This window comes from Carassius gibelio, chromosome B22 (genome assembly GCF_023724105.1).
Source record: "Carassius gibelio isolate Cgi1373 ecotype wild population from Czech Republic chromosome B22, carGib1.2-hapl.c, whole genome shotgun sequence".
In the NCBI taxonomy this organism is placed as follows: Eukaryota; Metazoa; Chordata; class Actinopteri; order Cypriniformes; family Cyprinidae; genus Carassius; species Carassius gibelio.
Window position 1 is genome coordinate 29802804 of NC_068417.1, and position 23813 is coordinate 29826616.

Genomic DNA, 23813 nt, shown 5'->3' on the forward strand with positions numbered 1-23813 from the left:
TGGACCTAACGTTATTTTTCTTTTATTGATGGTCAATTGGCAGCTAGTTATTGTTTACATTATCATGACAGTGTTTGTTGCTGCATAAAAGCTTTTGAATCGAAATAAAGACACAGTTGTGTTGAAATAAAGTTGAATTTGTGTTTTATATATTTTGGTTAAGTTTGTTTCCTATACCAGCTGTAAAAAATTGTCTAGTAAATCTGTTATTGATTTTAGTCTTATTTTAGTCGACTAAAATACCAAGCAATTTTAGTCGACTAAAATACCAAGCAATTTTAGTCGACTAAAATAAGACTAAAATTAAAACAAATCAGATGACTAAAACTTGACTAAAACTAAAAAGAATTATAGTCAAAAGACTAAGACTAAAACTAAATTAAAATTTCGTGTCAAAATTAACACTGGTTTGCGCAGATAAGGCAATGAGAAGTATGTGAAAAGCATGTGTGTGTGTGTGTGAGAGAGAGAGAGAGAGTATGTGAATGTGTTAGATCCGTTTGCTGTGTTTTAGCCAGGTGGTTCTATCATTACACATGCTCTTCTATTAATACAGCAGAGGGGAGACGTTTACAGTAAAGATAGTTACACCCAGACAGATGGGCAAAAAGAGAGAGGGAGAGACGGATTCACAAACAGAAAAAAAAACGAATTGATGTCTTAACATCAAGCATGGGTTGAATTAAAGCTGCGGTAGGGAACTTTTGACGCTCTAGCGGTTAATAAACAGAACTGCTTGCGTCTTTCGAAAGAACATCGTAGCCGGAACTACTTCTCTCTGTTTATGTCTATGAAGAATCACTAAAGTACTGGGTTACTCCGCCGCGGTATCCCCGAAGCAATCTAAAATAGTCTGAATATAAACACTTATTATAGGTGTACCCTAGTGATTCAGGACAAGCTAAAAACACGGTTTGGAAAATGGATTCATGGTGTACTCGCTTATTATATAATTTTTTCTACATTTTGAACACAAACAAAGTTACGGACCGCAGCTCTGATTGGTTGTTTTTTACCGGGAGCGGTCAGTAACTGTAAATGGCAATAGGACCACTGGGAGGAGCCAGAGGAGCTTGATTTTTTTTCACAGATTATCTGCCTCATATTCTACTGTCAGGACATAATGACAGGTTTAACAAATATGTAAAAAATATATATTTACAAAAGTTACCTACTGCAGCTTTAATGCTTTTTTTGTTGGTGTTCAAATAGGTGTATTCTATTTATTTATTAAATTGTTTGGGCGGTTGGTTGGTTTAGCCTCGTTTGCCCTCTTCCCAGCATGCACCGGTGTATAAAAAATTAATCCAGCGGTTTTTTTTTTGACTGTTTTGTTCACTCATTATTTCATCACGTTGAGTCTGTTCCTCTATTTTGGTCAGATTTAAGAAAATGAAATGGACTTATTAAGATTATTATTAAAATGTTTTTGAAAGACGAGCAATGCTGCATTTATTTGATTGAACACAGTAAAACCAGTAGTAGTGTGAAATATTATGACAATTTAAATAAACCGTTTTCTATTGTAATATTACAAAATGCAATATATTCTTATGATTGCAAAGCTGAATTACTCCAGTCTTCGGTGTATTCACAGAATCCATCAGAAATCATTCTAATATGCTGAAATGCTAATATACAGATATCTAACATTGCTACTTTATTTTATCCTTTATTAAAAACACATTTATTATAGAATAGCATGTATTCAAATATCTTCTAATGTATGTTATCAAAAACTTTTTACAGTGTAACTAGTGCAACATGGAAGTGCGTGATAAATAAAGCATCATCACTCTTAGAGAAAGTGTGTCTGTGTGTGTCTGAGAGAGAGTGTGTTACCTCAGCGTTCTGGCTGCCTGACCTTCTCTATCTGATAAGTGAGTAAAGTAAACACATAAAGGAGAAGAATCGTAGGGGAGGAATGAAAGCTAATAATGAGAAGGCAGAAAAGAGAAGGCAAAGAAAATCTGGTTGAATGAGATAGGTATAAACCAGAGAGAGAGAGAGAGAGAGAGAGGAAGTGTGTGAGGCTGTGGTTTCTAACAGGCGGTATTTGGCGAAGGACCAAAGCTGTTTAACAGGCTCCCCTGAGGAACATGAACCAATACACACAAACAGAGCTGCATGCTGCAGGCCAGATTCCATTCAGCAATTTCACCTTTTTCCATGAGAGAGAGAGAAAACAAAATATATATATATTTTTAATACATAAATTTAACACTAAACTAAAGCTTTTGATGTGAAATGAGTTTAAGAGAAACTTCCACTGTAGAAATACAGTGAGACCAGAAAACTCAAACATTTCAAACTAGCATTAGCAAACAGCTATTTATTAAAGTGGCTAGAATATGAATAAGAACCAAACAGGCCCAAACTCATGTAGCTTATTACGAAGTAAACTATTAAAACATGCTACGTTTCAAATTACAGAGTGCTAATCTGTCATTTTTGAAATATGTTTGCATCAGTTCAGCTACAGCCGAGAGGTAAAATAGGTTGACTGAGGATCTGAGGTAAGGAGAGAAGGAGGACAGAGCGAGGGATTACACAGAGTCAAGTCATTTCCGCTACGCTGAGGGGTCTGGCAGAGGTCAAAGACATCAACAGTGTTCCTGGAACGTTTAATATAAAGAGTTACACTACAGAGAGTCAGACAGAGACATATTGTGTGTCCAAACAAGTGGCCACACTTTGAGTTTGAACCCGTGTTTCAGATATTTTGCACAGTTTATATCATATCTGATCAGGTGATGGCGCTAAATACCATTTTTGAATGACTGCATCTTCTGTGTCGATATACAGATATTAGCCTCTATTTTTCTGTATATTATATTCAAAATTTGTACATTGGAAATGATAAATCACAAAGGACATTGAATTGGTCAAAATGGTCACCATAGACATTTATAAGGTTAGTAAAGATTTTAAATAGCTAAACATTTTATGAACGTTCTAATAATCAAAGAATACTGGAAAAAGAAATACTAAGCAGTACAATTGTTTTAAACATTGATAATAATAAGACATTGGCTCAGTCATAATGCAGCCTTGGTGAGGCTAAGAAATTTCAATTGAAGAAAAATAAAAAAAATGACCCAAACTTTTTAACCATAGTGTATATTTATAGATATATTTATTAACAATATACACATAATTCTTACTCTTCACTTAAATTTTACTTAATATTAGAATGTTTAGATATTTTTACTAGAAAATAAGAAATATACTGGTTAAGAAACCTTAAAATTCATATGACAAGTGTTTAATTTAGTACCAGAAATTATTGTTAAAATGTGTTGTTTTATTAAAAAATACTTGATTATTATTAAGTATTGTTTAGTAGTGCCTGTTTTGAATGTTACAAATCAATGAAATATAAGACTTTAATCATTGTGTAATTTAGTATTTTTTATATCATATTAAGGTTTTGATGGCCTTTCTTTGTTCTTTGGCTCAGTCATAAATAACAGCTGCTTGCAGTACTGTACCTCTTGGAAAAGCAATCCATTCCTCCTCTGTCACAACTAACTAAAATCAAAATAACTGGCTAGGCCTATAGGATTTGGATAAGTTGGATGGAGTACGTGAGTGCTGCATACTTGCATGTGAGTGGGTTCATCATGACATGCATGCATAAACTGAGGAAAATGTATAATCACTGTACGCTTTTGCCAAAGGCTAGTTGAAAAGTTCAGCACACTTATTCATTAAGTTACACGAAGCAGAGCTGCTTTAATACATAACAATACACTCATGCTTAGGCTTAAGAGCTGAGTTTCATGTTTGGCCGACATTGTCAAAGTCATCTCATAAATATCCCAGTGGTACAAACAGAGAGCAAAACTGTTGACTCACAGGGCTAAAGCCAAAATCCCCTTTAAGAATTTAATGGACTAAGTCTATAACTCAAAAACCCAAAGTGTACACATCAATTTAGTGCTTAAAAAACTTTCAAGGGGATGAGTGAACTTCATCTCTTGTAAACAACTCGAAACTGCTATGCATTCCAATAGTTACATCTCACATATAATATTACATTCAGCACCATTCGAACTTGAAGTGTTTCTTACATCACTGTTTGTTAAATACAGCATGTTGCATTAAAAAAGGAAAAAAAATTGACAAGTTCGAGTCCTGGTTTGGCACTGGTGTCTCAGTGCGGGTGCATATCGGAAGTGGTGACACCATTGATGATTTCCCAAGAATCAAGCTATAAATAACGTTCACACTAATACAACTAAGTGACAGATCCTCCAGCTTAACACGACAAGTAAACCTCCAAGTAAACAAAATGCTACTCAAAAATAATAAAAAAAAAAAAAAAAAAAAAAAAACGGACCAGCAAAAGTTCCATGAAGTCTAAACAATTTCCTATGATACTGCTATTATTGTAACTGTTGTAAAACACTAAAGCGCAAATTACCAAATTTTTACTGTAAAAAAAAAATCTGCACTAAAGGATCTGTTAATTTAATCGTTGTTCGGTTAATTTCGCGGGTGAAATTTCAACGTGAATTCTGCGCGAGGGCGAAAGATTTCCTCACAGATTTTGCCGCGTTCAACAGAAGCTGCTCCTTCCAGAAAAAAAACGGTAGATAGCCCAATTGATATACCACATTCATATGTGTTTTGTGAGATAGGCTATTGTGTGAGCTGTGCTTCATACGTTTAGGCTACTTACTGAAAGTAAACAATGACAAGTTGTGCCCGCGAAATAATGTAACAGCAACTTAAACAAACTCCCTACGTAACCTACTGCTTAAGCACATGCAGGCTACACTACATATTTCTAACATTTTATTATTGGGCACATACCCCTTGTCACCACAGCCCGGCGACGGAGAGTTGTGTCAAGCCTGAAGAGTGTTGCTCCTCCTTCCTGAAACTCTGGAGGTGTTGCGCTCCGTTCTCAGTAAAAACACCACTGTGTTCATAAAGTTCAGACGTCTGGTTGGACGCAACCTGTACGGAACGGGGAGGCTCCGTTTGTGCGCTGTATGGTGATGTGTGTCAGAGCTTCCCTTCAGGAGAAATTATTCCTGCCTAATGAATGACCGTGCAAGAGTCTTCAGAGTCATTTGTTTTATTACGCTACGTGGTCTCTTGTGGATAAAACAACGCACGCTTGCTTCCCCTTTCGCAATTTAGAGGTAAGCACTGCAACGAATTATTTATAGATGCTCGCCGAGTATGACAGAATGTAAACATAAGAAAATATTACATCTAATAAACCCATATCTTCATGGGTTCTTTAATAGATCTATATGGGTTGCACAAAACATTTCAGTGTGTTACATATCCATATTAATAATATGGAATTAATTTTTAATTTTGAAACTTTTGTTTAGGAAAACAAATGTTGACAATGAATGGCTGTGTTAAAAGTTTCTACCTGGTCTCGTGAGCTTTTAGAGTGGCTTCACTAAAGCACGTCAGTTTTAAAATTATGCGCTTCGTACCAGGTAACCCAATTCAATATATCATGTTGTGCAAGAACTTCTTGGTCGGTAATAAATCATGGTTGAGAATTAAAGTACGTTCCTCTATCTCATTATCCCTCATTATAAAAACAAGCACAATTAAACATAACAAATGCATGCTAGTTAGAAGCGACAAATCATAATAGTGAGCCAGGAAGTTATAACAATGTGAATAAAGGAGCTACAACAACACGTTTATGTTAGGTTATATTATATTACATACACTACATTACATATTGATTACATTATGTTATACGTGCAAATATGGTGGTGTGTTTTGGGGCTGACATCCCTATTATGGTTTGCTTGGTTTTACCTATGTGCATGTGTGAACAGATTGCAAAAACACCAATTTGTGCTTGTAACCACAAAGTTAGATTAGACGTTAGTCGCGTTCTCCTGAGGAGATAACCACAACAGTTCTGGTTATTATCGGTTGGTACATCTACGAAACAAAGTGCTTTGAATCTACATCACTTTTAGACAGCACAAATAGACTATACACATAAACAGTGTTGGGACGCTACAAGACTGCATTGCGCAAGACCATCAGCAGCATCATAGCAAAGTATCATAACATCTTTTTTTTTGTTATTAATTTCAGTTATGTAAAAGGGTTAAACAGTGCATGGGGCGTAAAGTAGATTATGCTCAGTCATTCTGGCTTTTAAACCCATTATCTGTGTCGCTTCAAAGACACCCCAGCAGTTGAGAAGAAAAGTTTTGTGGAGGACTCTATTAAGAAGTACTTTACAGCAAGGGTTGAGTGACATGCTGAGATTTTGGCCATTCATTTTACTGATTCTGAATAGTTCTGGTAATCCTCCTCAGCTGTATGCCACTTTTCATTGCTCTGTGGTTGGTTAAAAGTCTTAAGGAGATGCTCAAATGGTCATAACCTTTAAATACCCAGTAGATCATCACAACACATGAAGATTTTTTTTGTTTTTTTTTTGGTTTCCCAAAGAAACTCCCAGTGAACAGTTCTTAAAATTACCACTTTTCTTAGAGTGAAGAAGATCTTTTGTGCAGTGGAGAGATTGCACGCCCTATCAAGAGGACTTTAGCTTTTTAATCTTTAGCATGTCCCTTATAAAACCATATTTTGCTGCCAGGAACTCAGAAACCAATATGCTGGTCTAAAGATCTCATATAATGTAACAAACTATTTTAGTCATCAACCATCAGAACCACATAAGCATCTCAAAAACTTAATATACTCTTCTGGAAGATGTAAGAACGCTTTTAAGAACCTTTAATTTTTGGCTGCATGCAGATTGCATAAGCACACATTTATACTGCACTCTACTGACTCTTTGAGCAGAAAATCCGAGATATTATTTGCTTGTTTAGTGAGATATTGTTTATGAATGACGTCAAAGCAGACCAGGAACCCAGCTGCGAGTTAAATCTGATCCCTCATTAGTAATCTGGGCTGCATTCCTCATGTAATGTGCGATAATGACTGTAGTAAGCATGTTCACACGTTCTTCTCATTTTTGTTTGGTCAGACTTCGAGATCAGCTGGCGGGCTGCCAGTCATCGTTTGGGAGAGGCAAACACGAAGGGGGCACTTAGACTACGAAGGAGGGATGAGCGTATGAGAAAAGCAAAGACAGATATATAGAAGGAGAGCAAGCAAAAAGCACAGGCAAACATTCCTGACGCGGTGTCTCAGCAATTTAATTAAAGGGACTAGTGGGATGTTATATCGGGCATTTGGAGGTGAAGGCTTAACCCCCCCCCTGGCCAGGCTTGGACTAATCCCAAGGGTCAGCTAATAAGTGCTTGGGTCATGCCACCATGACAACTAAATAGGGGAGTATCTCAAAAGGAGCTTCCCAGTCATAGTTAATAACTGCATGATGGACGTTAAGACACAGTGAGCAGGAATAAGTGTGTGCAGATGCTAAGTTAGGAATGGCCTTAATTAGTCCACGGTAGAATCAAGTGTCTGACATCTGAAGGTTAATTAGCTAGAAACACTTTGATTGTAAAAATTGGGCTTTGAGTGCGACTCTGTCTGTTGTTAAAGGTCAGATGGAAACTCTAGAGACACGCCGCTTCTTGTTTGGATTATACTGATCACTCAAAATCACAAAAATCTGTTGCAGTAGAGAGTGCCAAAGCACGAGCCCTCCTACTAAGACTGGGATTTGATTTTCCTTTGGTTTCTTCCTCCTTGAAGTGTCGGGTAAACAAAGAGTTGCAATACAGGAGCATTAAGCACGAAACAATGGGACAACATTCAACCTTAATTGTGTCAGAGAGCTCAGAACAAGTTCAGTGTATTTCCTGGCCCTTGGATGTTCTTTTTCATTATTATTAGTTCTTCCATTATACATTTAGTTACCGTTTAACACATTTTACTTCAAATTGTAGCGCAAAAATCAGCTTAAAAAGTTCAAAACACAAACTAAGCATCAAAAATAATATATAATGAATATAAAATAAACATTCAGGTCAAGATTGTCCATACTGGAGTGAATATCCATGTCCTCGATGAGTTTGAAGCTTTCTTCAGTAACTAAACTTGGTCTTAACTTAGTTTTTGTAATAACGTTTGGACCAGGAGTGTTGGAAATAAATAACTAAAAGGAACAACTAAGTGTAGCGATTGTACTAAATTTTCAGGATTTTCACAGGCTGATCATTATAATGTTTTTGTGTTTTTTCATTGTATTTAATATATCTTAAATGTAAGGAAATGTAGTTGAGTTTAATATAAATCCATCTTAAACGTAAGCTTCCCCACCACTGCTGACAAGAGATAAGCAAGAGTGGTGAAGAAAAGCCCAAGTACTTTATTATCTCATGATGTGGCTTTTAGGATTTATTTTATGTATGTTCTGCCATGGTGTCCACTTGTAAAAACAGACTTTCGATTGTAGCCCTGCTGTGTGTGTGATCATGAGCAGAGTGAAGGCAAGAGCCGATGCCAAGAGAAACAAAGAAAAATAAACACACACATACAGCATAACAGAGGTCAGAACAATGTTAGAAATAAGCATGGACAAGACTGAATGCTATGCTAAAATACTTTCTTAATTTGCAAAGACAGATTTACAAAAGCCATATGTTGATTGAATCCCCTGAGAACTCCCGACCAACAGCACATAGCAACACCAGCTCAACCAATAGTGTGAGTTTGGGGCGGAGCTATCTGTTTATTCAACCAATAGAAGAGAAAAGCAGAAACCTGTTTGAAAACAATCATTGTTTTGCCGTATTTTCTGAGGAGGAAATTACGCAATTTACCTTTAAGGATACTCTGCAAGCAAAACATCTCCCAGGTGCACTGAGAACATCTTCCACTCTTTTTAAAATCTTTTTTTCTCTTTCTGAATGTGAACTGTAACATCTTGTTATTCGCTCGAGGACAGAGTTATGGCCTTTGGCTGCGTCTGTTGGGCGGTGTTCAGGTTTTCACAAGTTAAGAACAGCAAACATCCGTCTGCCGTCCTTCAAACGCAGTTACTCAGGAGAATGCTGTTTGATCAAAGGGATCTGCTTCTGTGATTACATTGGCTGCTGCATGATTTATAGTAACGATGCAACAGTGTATTATATTAAAAACATAATAAACATGCACATGACTGCTATAAAAAAAGATGCTCAAAAATATGTACTGCTTTTCTTGCGTTAAATTGATCAAAGGTGACTAACTAAATGTTTTTAAAACATTTCTACTTCAAATAAATGCTTTTCTCTTTTTCTACTTATCAAAGATTCCCGAATAAATGTATCACAGTGACGATGAATTCTAAAGTAATGGGTGCAGGAAATTTAGCTTTGGATCACGGGAATAAATTGCATGTTAAATATAGATTAAAATAGAAAAGAGTCATTTTTAATTGTAAATATATTTTTCACAATATGACTCAAATAAATGCAGCATAACAGACTTTTCCAAAAAAAACGTATAACCTCAATAACTTTCATGGATAATTCAATGTCAATTCTATCACAAAATAAGATCTTTAAATCTTCTTTTGTGTCCAATGTTGACCAAACAACATTGGACCACACCGACTTTCATGGTATGAATGAAAAAGCTCATTTCGTGTTTCACAGAAGAACGACAGTGACATTACGAGTACATGATGACAGAATTATCCTTTTGAGATGTAAGGGACATCTATTATGAACGGCTAATCCCTCAGCATGTTCAAACGACAAAGTCACTAAACTAACTTGAGAATACTGATGGAGTCACACTGAGGTCACTTGTACACTTTAATCGATCAGTGCCACAACTGAATGGTCCCAAAACTAATTCATCAGCAGACTGCCAGGACAGGATCAGATAAGTCTTCAAACACACACACACACGCATTGTATTGGACTGTCTTTCATTGCTTTTCAGTGAGCTGCAACAGCACACAAACAGATCAGTGTGCTGGAGAGTGACGGAGAACTTCCCTGTAGTATTAAGTTACTTTAGCCACACTTACTCCATGTCTACACATCACAAGCAACAGCTACATCATTCAGAGGAGGTAAATGTTCTCCCAGGGAGCCCTAATGTCACCATGCATGGTACAAACAGGTCGAGACAGGCAGAGAAATTGATTTGGTCTTGTTCCAACATACCTCATCATCACTGGAGTTGAACTGAGTCTGGTATCACATTCGTTTATTTGTTTTAATGGGCTGTCGGGTGTAAATAGATCTGCTATGTAATTCAGCACTGAGGTGTTGAGCTCTAAACAGTGCCTCTGTGTTGACTTTGTAGTATTTCGGTATTTGGTTTGGTTTGCGGCTTTGTTTTAAAGGCATTTGAGTTCTGTGTAAAGAGCATCTTTTTAATTAATTCAGGGCAAGCGAGAACATCTGACCTTTTCAACAAAGGAGATCATATGCACAGTATCACAAATGCGATTATTTGATTACATATCAGATTTGAGATCTGTCTTTAGAGTATTTAGAGCCCCTGACACAGAAAACGCTCAAGCTGACACAGCTGGTCAGAAGACAGGACACCCCCTGTGGAGCGAGAAGGGGGCGGTGGGGCGATTTGTTCCAGCACGTCCCAGCCGTGAGTTCTTTCCCTTTTGCACTCTGTTCAATTAAATTTCTTTCAACTACAGGCACACTAAATTCATATTCAAATTCACATTATAGATTACAGCTCACCTAAAAATGCTGAAAATGTATCCAAGATGAAGAAGAGTTTGTTTCTTCATTAGAACGGTTGTGGAGAAATTTAGCATTACATTACTTGTAATTAACCCCTATTGTCCTCTCATATTAAAATGCATCAACTGTTTTCTTTGTAAACAGTGCTTGATCTGTGCATACTTCTCTCCTGATTCAGACAGACTGATGGTTTCAGTAGATACTGTACATCAATGTTATGGATAGAGGACTGTCTGTTTTTGCTGGGAGCAACAGTTTAAAGTTAAAAACATCTTAATGATGAATTAATTTTTTTACAAACATGGAGCTTTTTATGCTCAAAAAGATATTAATTTATGGATTACTTGTGGATTATTGTGCTGTTTTTATCAGCTGTTTGGACTCCCATTCTGACGGCACCTATTCAATGCCTTGGATCCCAGCTTCAGGTTCACATTTAACTCATATTCAAATTAATTCCTTGTACATAACTAGCTTGACATTCCATGCAATATATATATATATATATATATATATATATATATATATATATATATATATGAGATATGCTTTTGTTCAAGGAAAATATTTAATTTCCTTTTTAACAATATTTTTTCAGTTAATTCGGGCTAATTCACTTCTCGTTCACATTCATCAGTTTCGCATTCAAATTCAAATGAATGTTTTCCATGCAATCATTTTCATGGTTAACTCTGATTTCATTGTTTTTCTCGTTATCTAGCTCAGTTCAATCAATGTTCAACTTTAGGTTCACATTCAATTCATCTTCAAATTTAAACTTATTTGGTATAGCCTAAAAACAGATCCTTTCCATGGAATAGTTGGTTTGCTTTTGGTTTAGTTTATAGTTTCTTTCTCTGGCATGGATGCTTTCCACACCTGTGCAGTGCGAGTAAACATCTGCTGGACTCTTGGACTGCAGATCAATTTTAAACATAATTTAACTCTAAAGGCTTTGACTGGTGACTGACACTAGCGCCTGAAATCTGTGCACTTGCATATGAGTCATGGCATTAAGATCTATGGCGTCATGCCAGCAGTGTTTTGACACCTATTATGTGTTATGTACGTAGTACACGGAATAACAATAAAGGATGTGTTAACTTGAATAACTTGCTGCTGAATGTGTTTAGCAGGTGTACAAGTGTCACCTCAGTCAAATAAATATTCTTGTATGGTGTGTGTTTGTTTTGAGAGACGTCGAGGTGAAGCTGTTATGTTTAATTCTATTACACATAGATTTAGTCTGACAGTAAGCCAGAAGAACAGCTTAAAAACTACACGGAACCTGTCCTGAACCCACACACACACACACACACACACAGAAAGAGAGCAAGAGAGAAAGAGACATGTATAGACAAGTACAAACAGCTCTCGCTCACTCTTCATTTGTCACAACACAATTCAAGTGCAGTTTGCCCTTTGTAAACAAATCAATGATTGATTGCACATTTTATTGGTACAGTTTTATATATATACATCATTTTGATGAAAAAAAAATTATTATGTTAATGAAGAATTTAAATGTGTATTAGGAAGAGTGTTTAAAGGGGGGGTGAAATGCTATTTCATGCATACTGAGTTTTTTTACACTGTTAAAGAGTTGGATTCCCATGCTAAACATGGACAAAGTTTCAAAAATTAAGTTTGAAGGAGTATTTTTGTTCCAAAAAGATGACATAAAGTGGAACTTAGTCATTTTCCAAAACCGCTAAGTGTATCGGAGGCCAGCGAGTAGTGCTGTGCAGGTAAACCTCCCCGATCTCAAGAGACACACTAGCAACAGACGCTAGTGGCTGTAGCCATTTAGCCTCCTTGTTAGAGGAGACCCGGGTTCAAGCCCTGCTCGGAGCGAGTGCGAGGAGCGTCAGACGCTGTTGTAGTCGTTGCTGCTGCTGCTCTCGTTCAGTTTCAGCCTCAGGATCTGATTCTGGATCATAAATATACAGCTGAACCTGACTGTTAGCCATGGTTTGTTTTGGATGATGTTTTTTTTTTTCCTCAGGGTAATGTCACAGTTTCCAAACGCTCTCAACGCAAAAGCCTACTCGCGCTCGTGATTCTTTAGCTCCGCCCACACGTCACGCCTCCAGCTGCTCGTGTTTTTCCGAAAAAAATCGGCACAGACTATTTTTCTCTTATAAATTTAATAAAACTAAAGACTTTTTGGAGTTATGAAGGATGCAGTACTACTCTATAGGTACTCAAGATTAACAGGAGATTGAGTGAAAATTAGCATTTCACCCCCACTTTAATATTTGAAGCCTATTTTCCATGCTATTTTGCATGTAGTTATAATAAATAGGCTTTCAAGCTTTAAAAGAGATATATAGCATCATAAAAAGGTGCTTTGTTCTATTAATAAAAAAAAAAAAAACATAATTTAACTACTCCATAGCAAACTACTTCTTTGCCCAATGGAGTATAGAAATAAACTCTTAACAAGTATTAACATCTGTACGCAAATGTGTTTCTGACCTACATTAACCTTGTTTTTAGGGTTGAGTATGAAAACAAACTGTTCATTTTTGTAGTGCGTATTCATAAAGAGAGAGGCACACAGCAAATCTGAATCATGCACACACAATGCCAAGCGTCAGATTATGCCACCTAACAGCATGCTAGTCATAGCAGCGACATATTACAGGCAACCAAGTAGCAAACGCGCTGACCTTTCGAATGCAGCCCTTCAGAAAGAAATGTGCAACACAAAAGGATGCTTAGAACACCAAATGACATCTTTCATAAACACACCCATCTGAAAATGCTTCGCGTGCCAGACATGCTACAGTTTCCAAGCACAGTTTTTACCACAGTAGGTAGGTAGGTGGATATCGAAACTGTAGATAGATAGATAGATAGATAGATAGATAGATAGATAGATAGATAGATAGATAGATAGATAGATAGATAGATAGATAGATAGATAGATAGATAGATAGATCTACCAGTGCCTTTGTAACAGTATATGACAGGCTGGCGTGTGTCAGCGGCATGTGGAAGTTGGTCTTCTTTGGTCTTTTGTCTTGTTAAGTTTCTCACGTTTCTCACAGAAATGCGGTGTCTCCGCCGATATGCATGGCTAGCAGGTGTGCACATGCACATGGAGTAGATTGTAACTTGAACTGCCTACAGGCCCTGGGCAAAGTTGGGGGAGGACGGTCTACCTTTATTGCATTTAGTCTGGTTTAAGCAACTCTCCGCCTTTTTAGCGTCTTTTGTGTGTATTTGAGAGAGTGTTTGTCCGGAGGGCTTGGAGTGTGTGTGTGTGTGTGTGTGTGTGTGTGTTAATGTTTTGGGTGAAACTACTTGTTTAAGTGGACCTAATTATGGTTGTTTCATAAGATTCGAAGAAATCGGAAACTAAAATTTGAGGTCTTGACATTGTAACATTAATAAATTACATTTGCACCTTTAAATTGATGCTATGCAAATAGAGGGGAAAAAAGGTAGGAAAATGTAAACGCTCATAATGCACTGGGCTCAATACTGTAGTAAATGTGTAGTAAACATGTTTTTTGGCATATTGATTACCATTTTTTGCCATATTATTAGGTGATTATTAGTGAGACAGAGAGAGGGGGCACAGGATCAGGAAAGGACGACGAGCAGCATTTAAGTGTCCTGAGCATAAAGTAAGCTTTGTCAGAACCATAGGCTTGTAGGCAGCAGATCAAACATGAAGGCACAACTGCACTTGCACAGACAGCATGAGATTGAGTCCCAGCTAAAGGTACTTTCCTACCTCTGATCTCTTCTCACCTCTCCCACTGTTTCCTGTCTTTCTTCCTGCTGTCCTGTCTATTAAAGGTGAAAAAGATTTTATAATAGTGTCTTATATATATATTGTATTGATTTTTTATTAATTATATATTTGTAATATAAAATAAAGTAAATATTACAATAGTCATATTACTATGACTTCACATCTTAAACGACTTTCCTGCTTTGCTGAGGTCATCAAGACCGTGCATGTTATGCGGTAATATAAAAGAGCCAAAATGCTTATGGTACTACTATATATTGCCACTTTTCATGATCCAATCAATTCCCAATGGTTTAAATCCATCAAAAAAAGATTTACAAAGGGTTGTAAATGCATAAAAATGTTGACATACAGTAAGCTAGCGCTATAACATTAATGTAGATAGCAGAGCTCAGATTATTTGGTTTCGGATTTGTAGTCTCTGTTTGCTTTGCATTTAGTCTCATTGATGTCTACGGGAGAAAGAGTTAAGATACTAAAACAATCTTATTTGTGATTTTAATGCTAGTCGAGGATAGCAAAGACTTGGCTCTGGCTCCGCTTTAGAAGCTTCTGTTGTGGTTGAAGTGAAGCATGAGGAAAATCACAGTTGCCCTGATGAATCTGTTTTATATTTTAAATCAGCCACATGTTCTTGAGCTTGATTCAAGCATGCGTAAACACAAACAGCTGCTTACAAGCATGCGCACACTCACACAGAATCAACATTTAACTGCACAAGTCTGTTTCTCCTTTGGCTTCCCTCCCTTAAATCCTCCCCCTACCCTAATCACAAAACAGTTACTTAATGGGAGTGCGCTGTCACCCGGAGAGACTGTCCCAATGCATTCTGGGTAACACAATGCAGCTGTGCTAAGGAGCTGCTGACGGAAATGTATATTTATCTGTGCGGCAATATGTGTGTGTGTGTGGCTGACTAATCTCAGGAAAGTAGCATTACAAGTATGTTATTTATAGAAATACAAATTCACACCTCTATCCACTAGTACACGAGTGAGTGAAACTTTTGTGTGTGTGTGTCCCACATTTTAACAACAGGTCAATTGCCAAGCTACTATTTAGAAAAAAATAATTACTCTACTACTTAGATTACTAAAAATAAGTTGTAGCATTACGCAGTTAGCTACACTACTACCAAAAATATTTAGCTATACTACAAGCTACTAATAAATTTGTAACTAAATATAGCAAGCAACACTGCAAGCTGCTAACTAGCAGTTAGCTAAACTACAAGCTACTGTTTAGCTAAAGGCTACAACAAGCTAATTGCAAAATATTTGTGTTAATTTGTTGTGATATAGATGTCTAGCAATCATAAATACTTAGCTATATCGCAATACCAGCATTAAGTAGCTAACTGCATTAAGCTAACTACTAAAGGGGATATTTTATTCAATATCTCTGAAATCAAATAACAGGTTATATCATATACAGATATACATAGAGTATTTAACTTTAACTGGACTAGGCTAACTAACAACTAACTACCCCTATGATTTTGGTTAAAAATATTCATTAACAGCAGTATTTAACTTGATACTTAAAATTTAGATAAAAAGCTGAACAGGGCCACCTGGACAAAGTTTAAACTGAATCAGACAATTATAAATTTCATATATTTCATTAAAATGAATCAGTTACCAGTGTTGAAGTAAGTCCATATCTTTTGTTTGAAAAAGTAAACAACTTAACTTATTATATAATGTTAAGTTAGTCATTTTTAGTTTAGTTCAATCCCCCAAAAACTGTTCTGCTGTTTGTGGACTCTTCAGGATGATCAAATTCACAAAATACACAAATACTTTCTTAGCCTCTTTGCAGGATTTAGGTTAAGCTTTCAGTTTCGGCTATATTTATTTAGAACTCCGCCATTCAAAATCAGTTTTTAAAAGGAAGGATAAAGGATGAAAAGGAAAGAGTGAAAAACAAAACCCGCACAAATACTCTGTAAACAGGGTCATTCGAGGTAACTCATTTTGTCTTTCCAGTTTCTAAATCTTGTTTTATCCCCTTTCCATGTCCTCTCTCTCATCACTCACTAATTAAAAAACATTCTTGTCAGAAGTAATGAGAAGTCTAATAAGAATAAGTATACAAACAGATGTTTTATTATTATTATTATTATTATTATTATTTCTCATTCAGCTAGGCATTCATTCATCATTCATGGCTTATAAATAAAACAATGCTGAGCCAAACCCAGAGGGAGTGTGTGTGTGTGTGTGTGTTGGAGTGATACCTGTGTGATGATTTTTGGGTGTGTGTAAGCATGCTGGTGTTCAAATGTTTGACGAGAGGCTAAAAGGGTGCCGTAAATCATCAGACTTACTTAAAAGGATAGTTCATGCAATAATTCAAATTAACCCCTAATTTACTCACCCTTAAGCCATCCTTGGTGTATATGACTTTTTTCTTTCAGACGAATACAATTGGAGTTATATTAAAAAAATGCCCTGGCTCTTCCATTATATAATGGCAGTGAATGGGGTTTAAGATTTTGAAGTCAAATATAAGTGCATAAAAAAGTGTGTTTTTTTTAAGAAGAATATTAAGATTTAAAACTTTATAAACCGTAATCTCTAGCTTCTGCTAACTGTGGTATTCTGGTGACTTAGAACATTAGAACATTTAAAATAAAAAAAATAGAATTTTGTCGGTACAATAAAAATTCAACGGGATCCAAAACAACTTTGTGTCTTTAATTGTATGAAAAAAAAAAAAAAAAAATATATATATATATATATATATATATATATATATATATATATATATATATATATATACTTTCTTTTGTGACTATAATAGTAGCATTCTAATTACATTTTCATTTTTTGGGGGTGAACTGTCTCCAACAATTCCTTTAGAAACAGCATTCTGTAGCATTCTGCATTTTTTATTAAATCAGTGACTAAGACTAAGATCACTCTGATGTGACCTACAAAGAAAACAGAAGTCTTGATGACATTCAGCTCTCCTTCACCTGTGACCTCCTTCTTCACCTCATGCCATCCCGTCAAACCTGTTTTCATGCAATCAGTTCTGACAGAAGATTGCCAAACCAGTACATGAACCCTGAAACAAATAAAGAATGAGTGAGAGAGAGAGATGTCAAACCCTTAGGAGGCCCCATGCCTTCCTGTGATGAAGATGGATTTTTAGGGTTATTGCAAAATTCCTGCCGTGCCGGTGGGATTGTGCATATGCCGGAGAAGAAAGGGAGAATGGAAGGAGGGCGAGAGAAGACAGGAGAGAAAAGATTGGGAGGTAGCGACTCCCTTTTATGAAAGCTCCAGATTCTGTTCAAAAGTCAAGCAACCTGCAGAGATTCCAAACACATTACATAGCAAGAAGGAAGATGGAATGGAAAGCCAAAACATACAAAAGACGTTTAAAACTGCAGCTGAAAGTACAGTGCCTAAAGTATCAAAGACAAAATATATATCAAATAAGCTGGAGAGGGAAACCAAATGATGAATTATATGACCAAGATGAAACAGTAGAATAATTACAGTTTCAATAATTGGACCAAACTGAATGTCAGTTCATCTAAACAAATGGCAAACTCATACATATTCATTCTCCTTACCATCCCTGCAGGAAAGTCAAGCGTAACATGTTTACATTTGGAACATGGTACCAGCTGGCAATTAGCTGGTAGAACTAAACTAGCTGGTCAAGCTGATTTTTGGAAAGTGATGCCTGGTCGACCAGCCAATGTCTAGCTTGGACCAGCTAATAAGTAGATATATTCCAAAACAAAGGAACATAACACAGTCAAACAGGCTTTTCCTATCAGATCAGATTAAAAATAAAACCGAGTTAGAAACTATAATCACAAGTTTTCCTAATAACCGAGCCATTGTCCTTCAACAGGAGGAGGTAACGAAGGGGCAGAGAAAAAAGATAAATGGTTGATGTGAGAAAAAGAGGTTCACAAAAGAAAACTCGGACAGAAAACAAGGATGAAAAGATTGAGTGTACCTGCCAAACGAATGGTTGTTCATCTCCCTCAATAGACTGGCCCTTTAGCAGCCAGGACTCTTGTTGGAACACTTAATTATTCTTTGTACTCACAAACATACACATTGTTATATCAGCGGTGCAGAAGATAGCAAAGGCTTGGCCTAGGCCTTTGTTCACTAGAAAATCAAAGAGACTGTTGAACAAAAACCATAAAGGAACACACACAAAATAACACAAGGACTTTCATTGAAAATTAAGGGGCACCACTTAAGCTAGCAATTCTTTATTTTTTGCATGTTTAGAAAGCTACTTATGTTTAGACAATGTAAGTTTAGTCATTGAAGTATCTCCAGGTTTGTGTGTGCTGGGCTTTGAAACGCTGGGTGGGCTGCACTAAGGACATATTTTGGGATGAGGTCTAAACTCTGAGATGAACTCATTAAGCAAACAGTGGAAAGAGTGAAACTGAGTGCAAGGCAGGTCAACAGAAATTCGGTCTGCTGAGCCACGGACCACATACATTGTTGGATGGTCTTAGAAAATGGTGAAGGAAAATAATGACAAAAAGTTTTTTAGCCACACAGTGAAACAACCTTCAATTATAGTGCAGAGATTCATTTAATCATCTTAACTAAAGAGGAATCAGTAAAATATCAAAGACTTCAAAAACACTTACAAACTTTCTGCCACGGTATAAATATGTTACATTTGGCATAAAAATGCTGGTCATCACAAATGGAGGACTGCCCTTCAAGATAGGATGGTTGTTGTTTTCTCTGTGTAAGGATGAAGTTTCAAAGCCTCGACAAAAGCTTCATGTGTGCCATTTTCTGTTTGTAAGGAATTGTTCAAAAATGGTTTTGGTTCAGGACCCAGATTTTACATTTTGCATGGTTCAAAAAGAATACCAAAATGGTTTAGCAAGGAGAACCATCTTAATATCAAACACTGAAATGTTTATTATTACTATTACCATGATCTGCATAGGACAGGGGTGTGCAGCCTTGCTCCTGGAGGGCCCCAATCTGCTCCATTATTGAAAGCTTATAGTAGATGCCCCGAAAGCAAAACTTTGAATTGCTATTTCATGTGTGTTTAATTAGGGCTGAAGTTAAACTCTGCAGGACTGGACATGACAGTAGTCTTCCAGGAGTAGGACTGGACAAAAATGTCAAAGGCCTAATAATGTGCAAAATCATATATACAATACAAGACAATCTATAAAGTTTTAACATTGGGCATCTGTTTTTTTTTCTCTGTTGCAGGATTAAGTCACAAAGGCTAGGCAGTGATCAATCATGCGGCCATTATCTCCACTGTCTCATCTCATTTTGTTTCACTTACTGTGTGGATCTCTGAGCAGCAGATGTCCTCAAGAGTGCATGTGCAACTCCAATGGTTTCAACTTCTGTGTCCAGCGGAACTTGAGCAACATGCCTCGTGGCCTGCCCTCGTCCACAAAGAACCTCTACATCTTTCAGAACAACATCAATACTTTGCAGCAGCAGGACTTTACAGAGCTTGGCGAGCTTAGAATGCTTGACTTGAGTCAGAATGCCCTCAGTGAAATCCCTGATGCGGTGTTCAGTCCACTCTCCTCTCTACACAACCTGGATCTCTCTTCAAACCAAATCACCCACATTTCCAAAGACAGCTTTGCTGGACTGGTCAACCTGGAAAGGCTCTATCTCTACAGTAACCACATTCAGAGCATTCACCCAGCTGCATTTGAGGGACTAGAGAACCTACTGGAACTGAAGCTACAGGGGAATCAGATTAGTGTATTGCCAGCTTTGCAACTGCCCAAGCTGCTCCACTTGGACCTTAGTTATAATAGTATCCCACCTATTGGACCTAAAGATTTACAGACACCACATCTTGAGTCTCTTAAAATAGCTGGACTGCGTCTGACCAGTCTGAATGAGGAGCTGCTAAGCAGCCTGATGAACCTACATGTTCTGGATGTTTCCCAGAACCTGCTTGTAGAGATTCAACCTACACTGAAGGCAATGGGGGGCCTACGGACCCTCAATTTAACTGGGAATCCCTTGAGATCCATAAAACCAGAAGACTTCCAAAATTTGGTTAATTTGCTAGAGCTTGACTTGAGCAACCTTAATTTGCAAGGCTTCCCCGAGGGCTTCTTCAACCTTTTCCCCAAACTTGAGAAGCTCACTGCAGCAGAAAACCCATTTAACTGCCTCTGCCCCCTGGCCTGGTTTCCAGCATGGGTAAAGGATGCTCAAATAGAACTGCTGAGAATGGAGGAGACTCGTTGCCACTTTCCACCAATAAACTCAGGAAAGTTTTTGGCAAGGTTGGAGCATAAAGATTTTGGCTGTCCCACTACGACCATTGAGTTGACAAGTGCAGGGACAAGCAGTACTACAAGCAAGCCCACAAACTCCACCACACCATCAGGCACCACGCACGTCATTCCCCCGGCGCCACCAAGTGAGATGCCCTCGGCAGACACAGACAGCTTCCCTCTTTCCCAGACCACTGCCTTCTCCAGAGAAATCATAGAAGGTTCTGAAGAAGAGGACATTATATGCCCCTCCAATATTTGTCTAAATGGGGGAACGTGTATATTTGACTCAAATGGGGTGGTTGTTTGCCTGTGTCCACCTCCAATGTCAGGACCCTACTGTGAGATTCAAAATCCAAGCTTCTTCCCTCCACCTTCACCTAGAGTTTCTATCGAGACCATTGCTACAGTCCAGCCCAGCACAATCAGCTCCCTTCATATAACCAGCACTTCCATTTCATTAGACCTTCACCGTTACATCCACACACGACCACACATCCGAGGAATCCGTCTGACATACCGAAACTTGTCAGGCCCCGACCGACGGCCACTACAGCTGAATGTACCTCCAACTTACCCTGAATACACACTTAGAGGGCTACAGCCAAATAGCACCTATTCTGTATGTGCTAGTCCTCTGGGAGAGCCTGTCCATGTCTCAGTTAGTGCCTGCATGGAGGCTCGCACAACAGGAATTCCACACTCCTCCCCCGTGCCAAGTTTTAACAGGACTGAACAGTCTTCCTCTCTCACACCCATCGTGGCAGCTGTGGCAGTGGTGATGGTAGTGGCCATCGTAGCTACTGTGGTGGTTATCCGGCGCAGAAGGAGATTGAAGGCTCCAGTAGATACGGACTTACATGAGACATCTCCTCTGGAGCTAGAGGGAGTAAAAACCAGTCCAGAGAATGGTCTGACACATCCGAAATCAAACGACATTACCCCTTGCCCATCTTTAGTGCAAAATACCTTGGAATACGAGACACCTTTAATACAAGGACAGTGTCCAGCCAACAATAATGTAGCTTGTACAAAACCTTTGTATGTGTAAAAACCATATTGCGCTATTCATACCTCCAGCCCACAGAGGGCAATGTGCTCCATGACTCCTGCAGGCGGGTGCGATGCAGACACTAGATAAACTCTGGTGGGTTGGTGAAAATTTTAACGCATCCTAGCCAAACACTTAAACTGACTGCCAGTATTTAAACCAGGTGCATTTGCCATCAACAATTTTCACAGATGCCTTAAAGTGCTTTTTATAACCATAAGTATCAGACTCTTATCAAGAATTTCTCTCTGAGAAGTGGTCAGACATTAATGAACACCGTGTTGATAGGCTGGAAAACAGGTTTCTTTAAAGGTAGCTCATTAATTGTGTAGCTGGATCTGGAAGTGGTAGACAGGAGTCAAACGGAGACTGGACGCCTGGACTTTTTTTTTGTCCAGAAACAAATTGCACTGATCAGAGACATTGGGACTGTGCCTAAGAGGTGCCTAGAGAAGCTGAAAGTGATCAGCCTCTTAAAAGATGCTTCAAACAGGTTTTAAACATCCCTCTGTTCCTCTACCCCATCTATCCTGCACAGGAGATTATTTGCTGTGAGATTAAGAAAAAACAAACAAAAAACATGAAGAGACTTTTCTTAAGCTGTCTAGTTTACGCCGTTATGTTAAATCTATGTCATTATGTTTTTTGTATTTTTAAAGGAACAGTTCACCAAAAATAAATTCTGGTATTGACACCATCATGTCTTTCCAAAACTAAATTATTGTCTTTCATGGATTAAAAAAACAACTAAATGTGGTAGAAAGAAAAACACATGAGTTTGGATAGAGTTTATGAGGGTAAAAGAAACCAAAAATTTAATTTTTGGGTGAACTTTTTCTTTAAGTGCCATTTCTGTGTCCATTCTTGTGTTTAGTTGTTGTGTTTGTTTTGACTTGTAAACATGAGATTGTAGCAAACATTCTTTCTTCTTTCACTTGAGTGCAACAAGTTAAAATGCCTTTACTTCTAAATGAAAACGAACTCACTTTACATGAGCGAAGTCTTCATCCTGCATCTGACAAAGACACACTTTGCAAGACTATAAACACCCGGAGTCATTTTTGACCTCAAACAAATTCCACTTATTAACAAACACACTACTATATAAGGAAATGGATAACAAATACTTTTAACAAAGCTGTTTTTTTTTTGTTTTTTTTTCGTGCCCGCTTTCTAAAAATGTCCTGTACTCATGCTTCACAGGCCCCGAACACAAACTAGGGAAAGTCTTAAAAGCCAGGTTTTTTTTAATTCGTTGCCAAGCTGAATGCAGATGGCTTTGCTCATTTGTTTCAACCAGACTATGAAAATTAACAAAAGCATACTATGGTACAGTGATGGTATCAGGTGCTAATACCATGGTACTTTCTTATATACCAGGGTACTGAATGATTAAAAAATACTATGCCAAAAAACACGTTTACTTCAGAAAAGAATATAACAAGACCCAATGAGACTGATAGTTTTTCTCTGTGAAAGTGCGAATGTGTTTAAGCCAAAAGTGTCAATGTGGAATTGCAAGTTTATGAGCATTATCAGTGCAGTAAAGTTGTGTTAAGAGAAATGGAGCCAGTAATCTAATCCAAAGTGAGGAAAGGTCAACTGTCAAATTCTCCCTACTCTCAGCAGCCCCTTTTTTAGCCCTGCACCACATATTTTTGACCGTATACAGTATGTGCGTTGAAGATGTCAGTGTCTAGCACATCGAAACGTTTGAACTGGAAAGAGCAACTGCTTTACACAGCATGAGGGGCTTTTAAATATTTGAAACATTTTCAAAACCGCTTTCAAGTCCCATGCTTGCTTTGGGATGCTTGTTGTTTCTCTCTTTTGTTGTGCACATAGCCAAGTCTCCTTTTCTCTTTTTTTGGATGTAAAATGTGTAGTCTTTGGAAGAAAAATGTGACATCTGTTGAGAAAATAAAATGGAAAACCACTCTTCTGTGACTGTTATTAGTCCCATGCTTGCTTTGGGATGCTTGTTGTTTCTCTCTTTTGTTGTGCACATAGCCAAGTCTCCTTTTCTCTTTTTTTGGATGTAAAATGTGTAGTCTTTGGAAGAAAAATGTGACATCTGTTGAGAAAATAAAATGGAAAACCACT

At 37.6% G+C, this 23813-nt stretch overlaps 1 protein-coding gene across 1 annotated transcript; it reads left to right on the top strand.

Annotated features, from left to right (window-relative positions):
* Nucleotides 1–4927: 4927 nt before the first annotated feature.
* Nucleotides 4928–23813, top strand: LOC127988402 (vasorin). Its single transcript, XM_052591151.1, has 2 exons — nt 4928–5153; nt 19617–23813. The coding sequence occupies exon 2, from the start codon at nt 19650–19652 to the stop codon at nt 21708–21710; it is 2061 nt and encodes a 686-aa protein (XP_052447111.1). The 5' UTR covers nt 4928–5153; nt 19617–19649; the 3' UTR covers nt 21711–23813.

What these genes read in the sequence shown, in the direction of transcription:
- LOC127988402 (XM_052591151.1), top strand. Translation starts at nt 19,650, where the DNA reads ATGCGGCCATTATCTCCACTGTCTCATCTCATTTTGTTTCACTTACTG.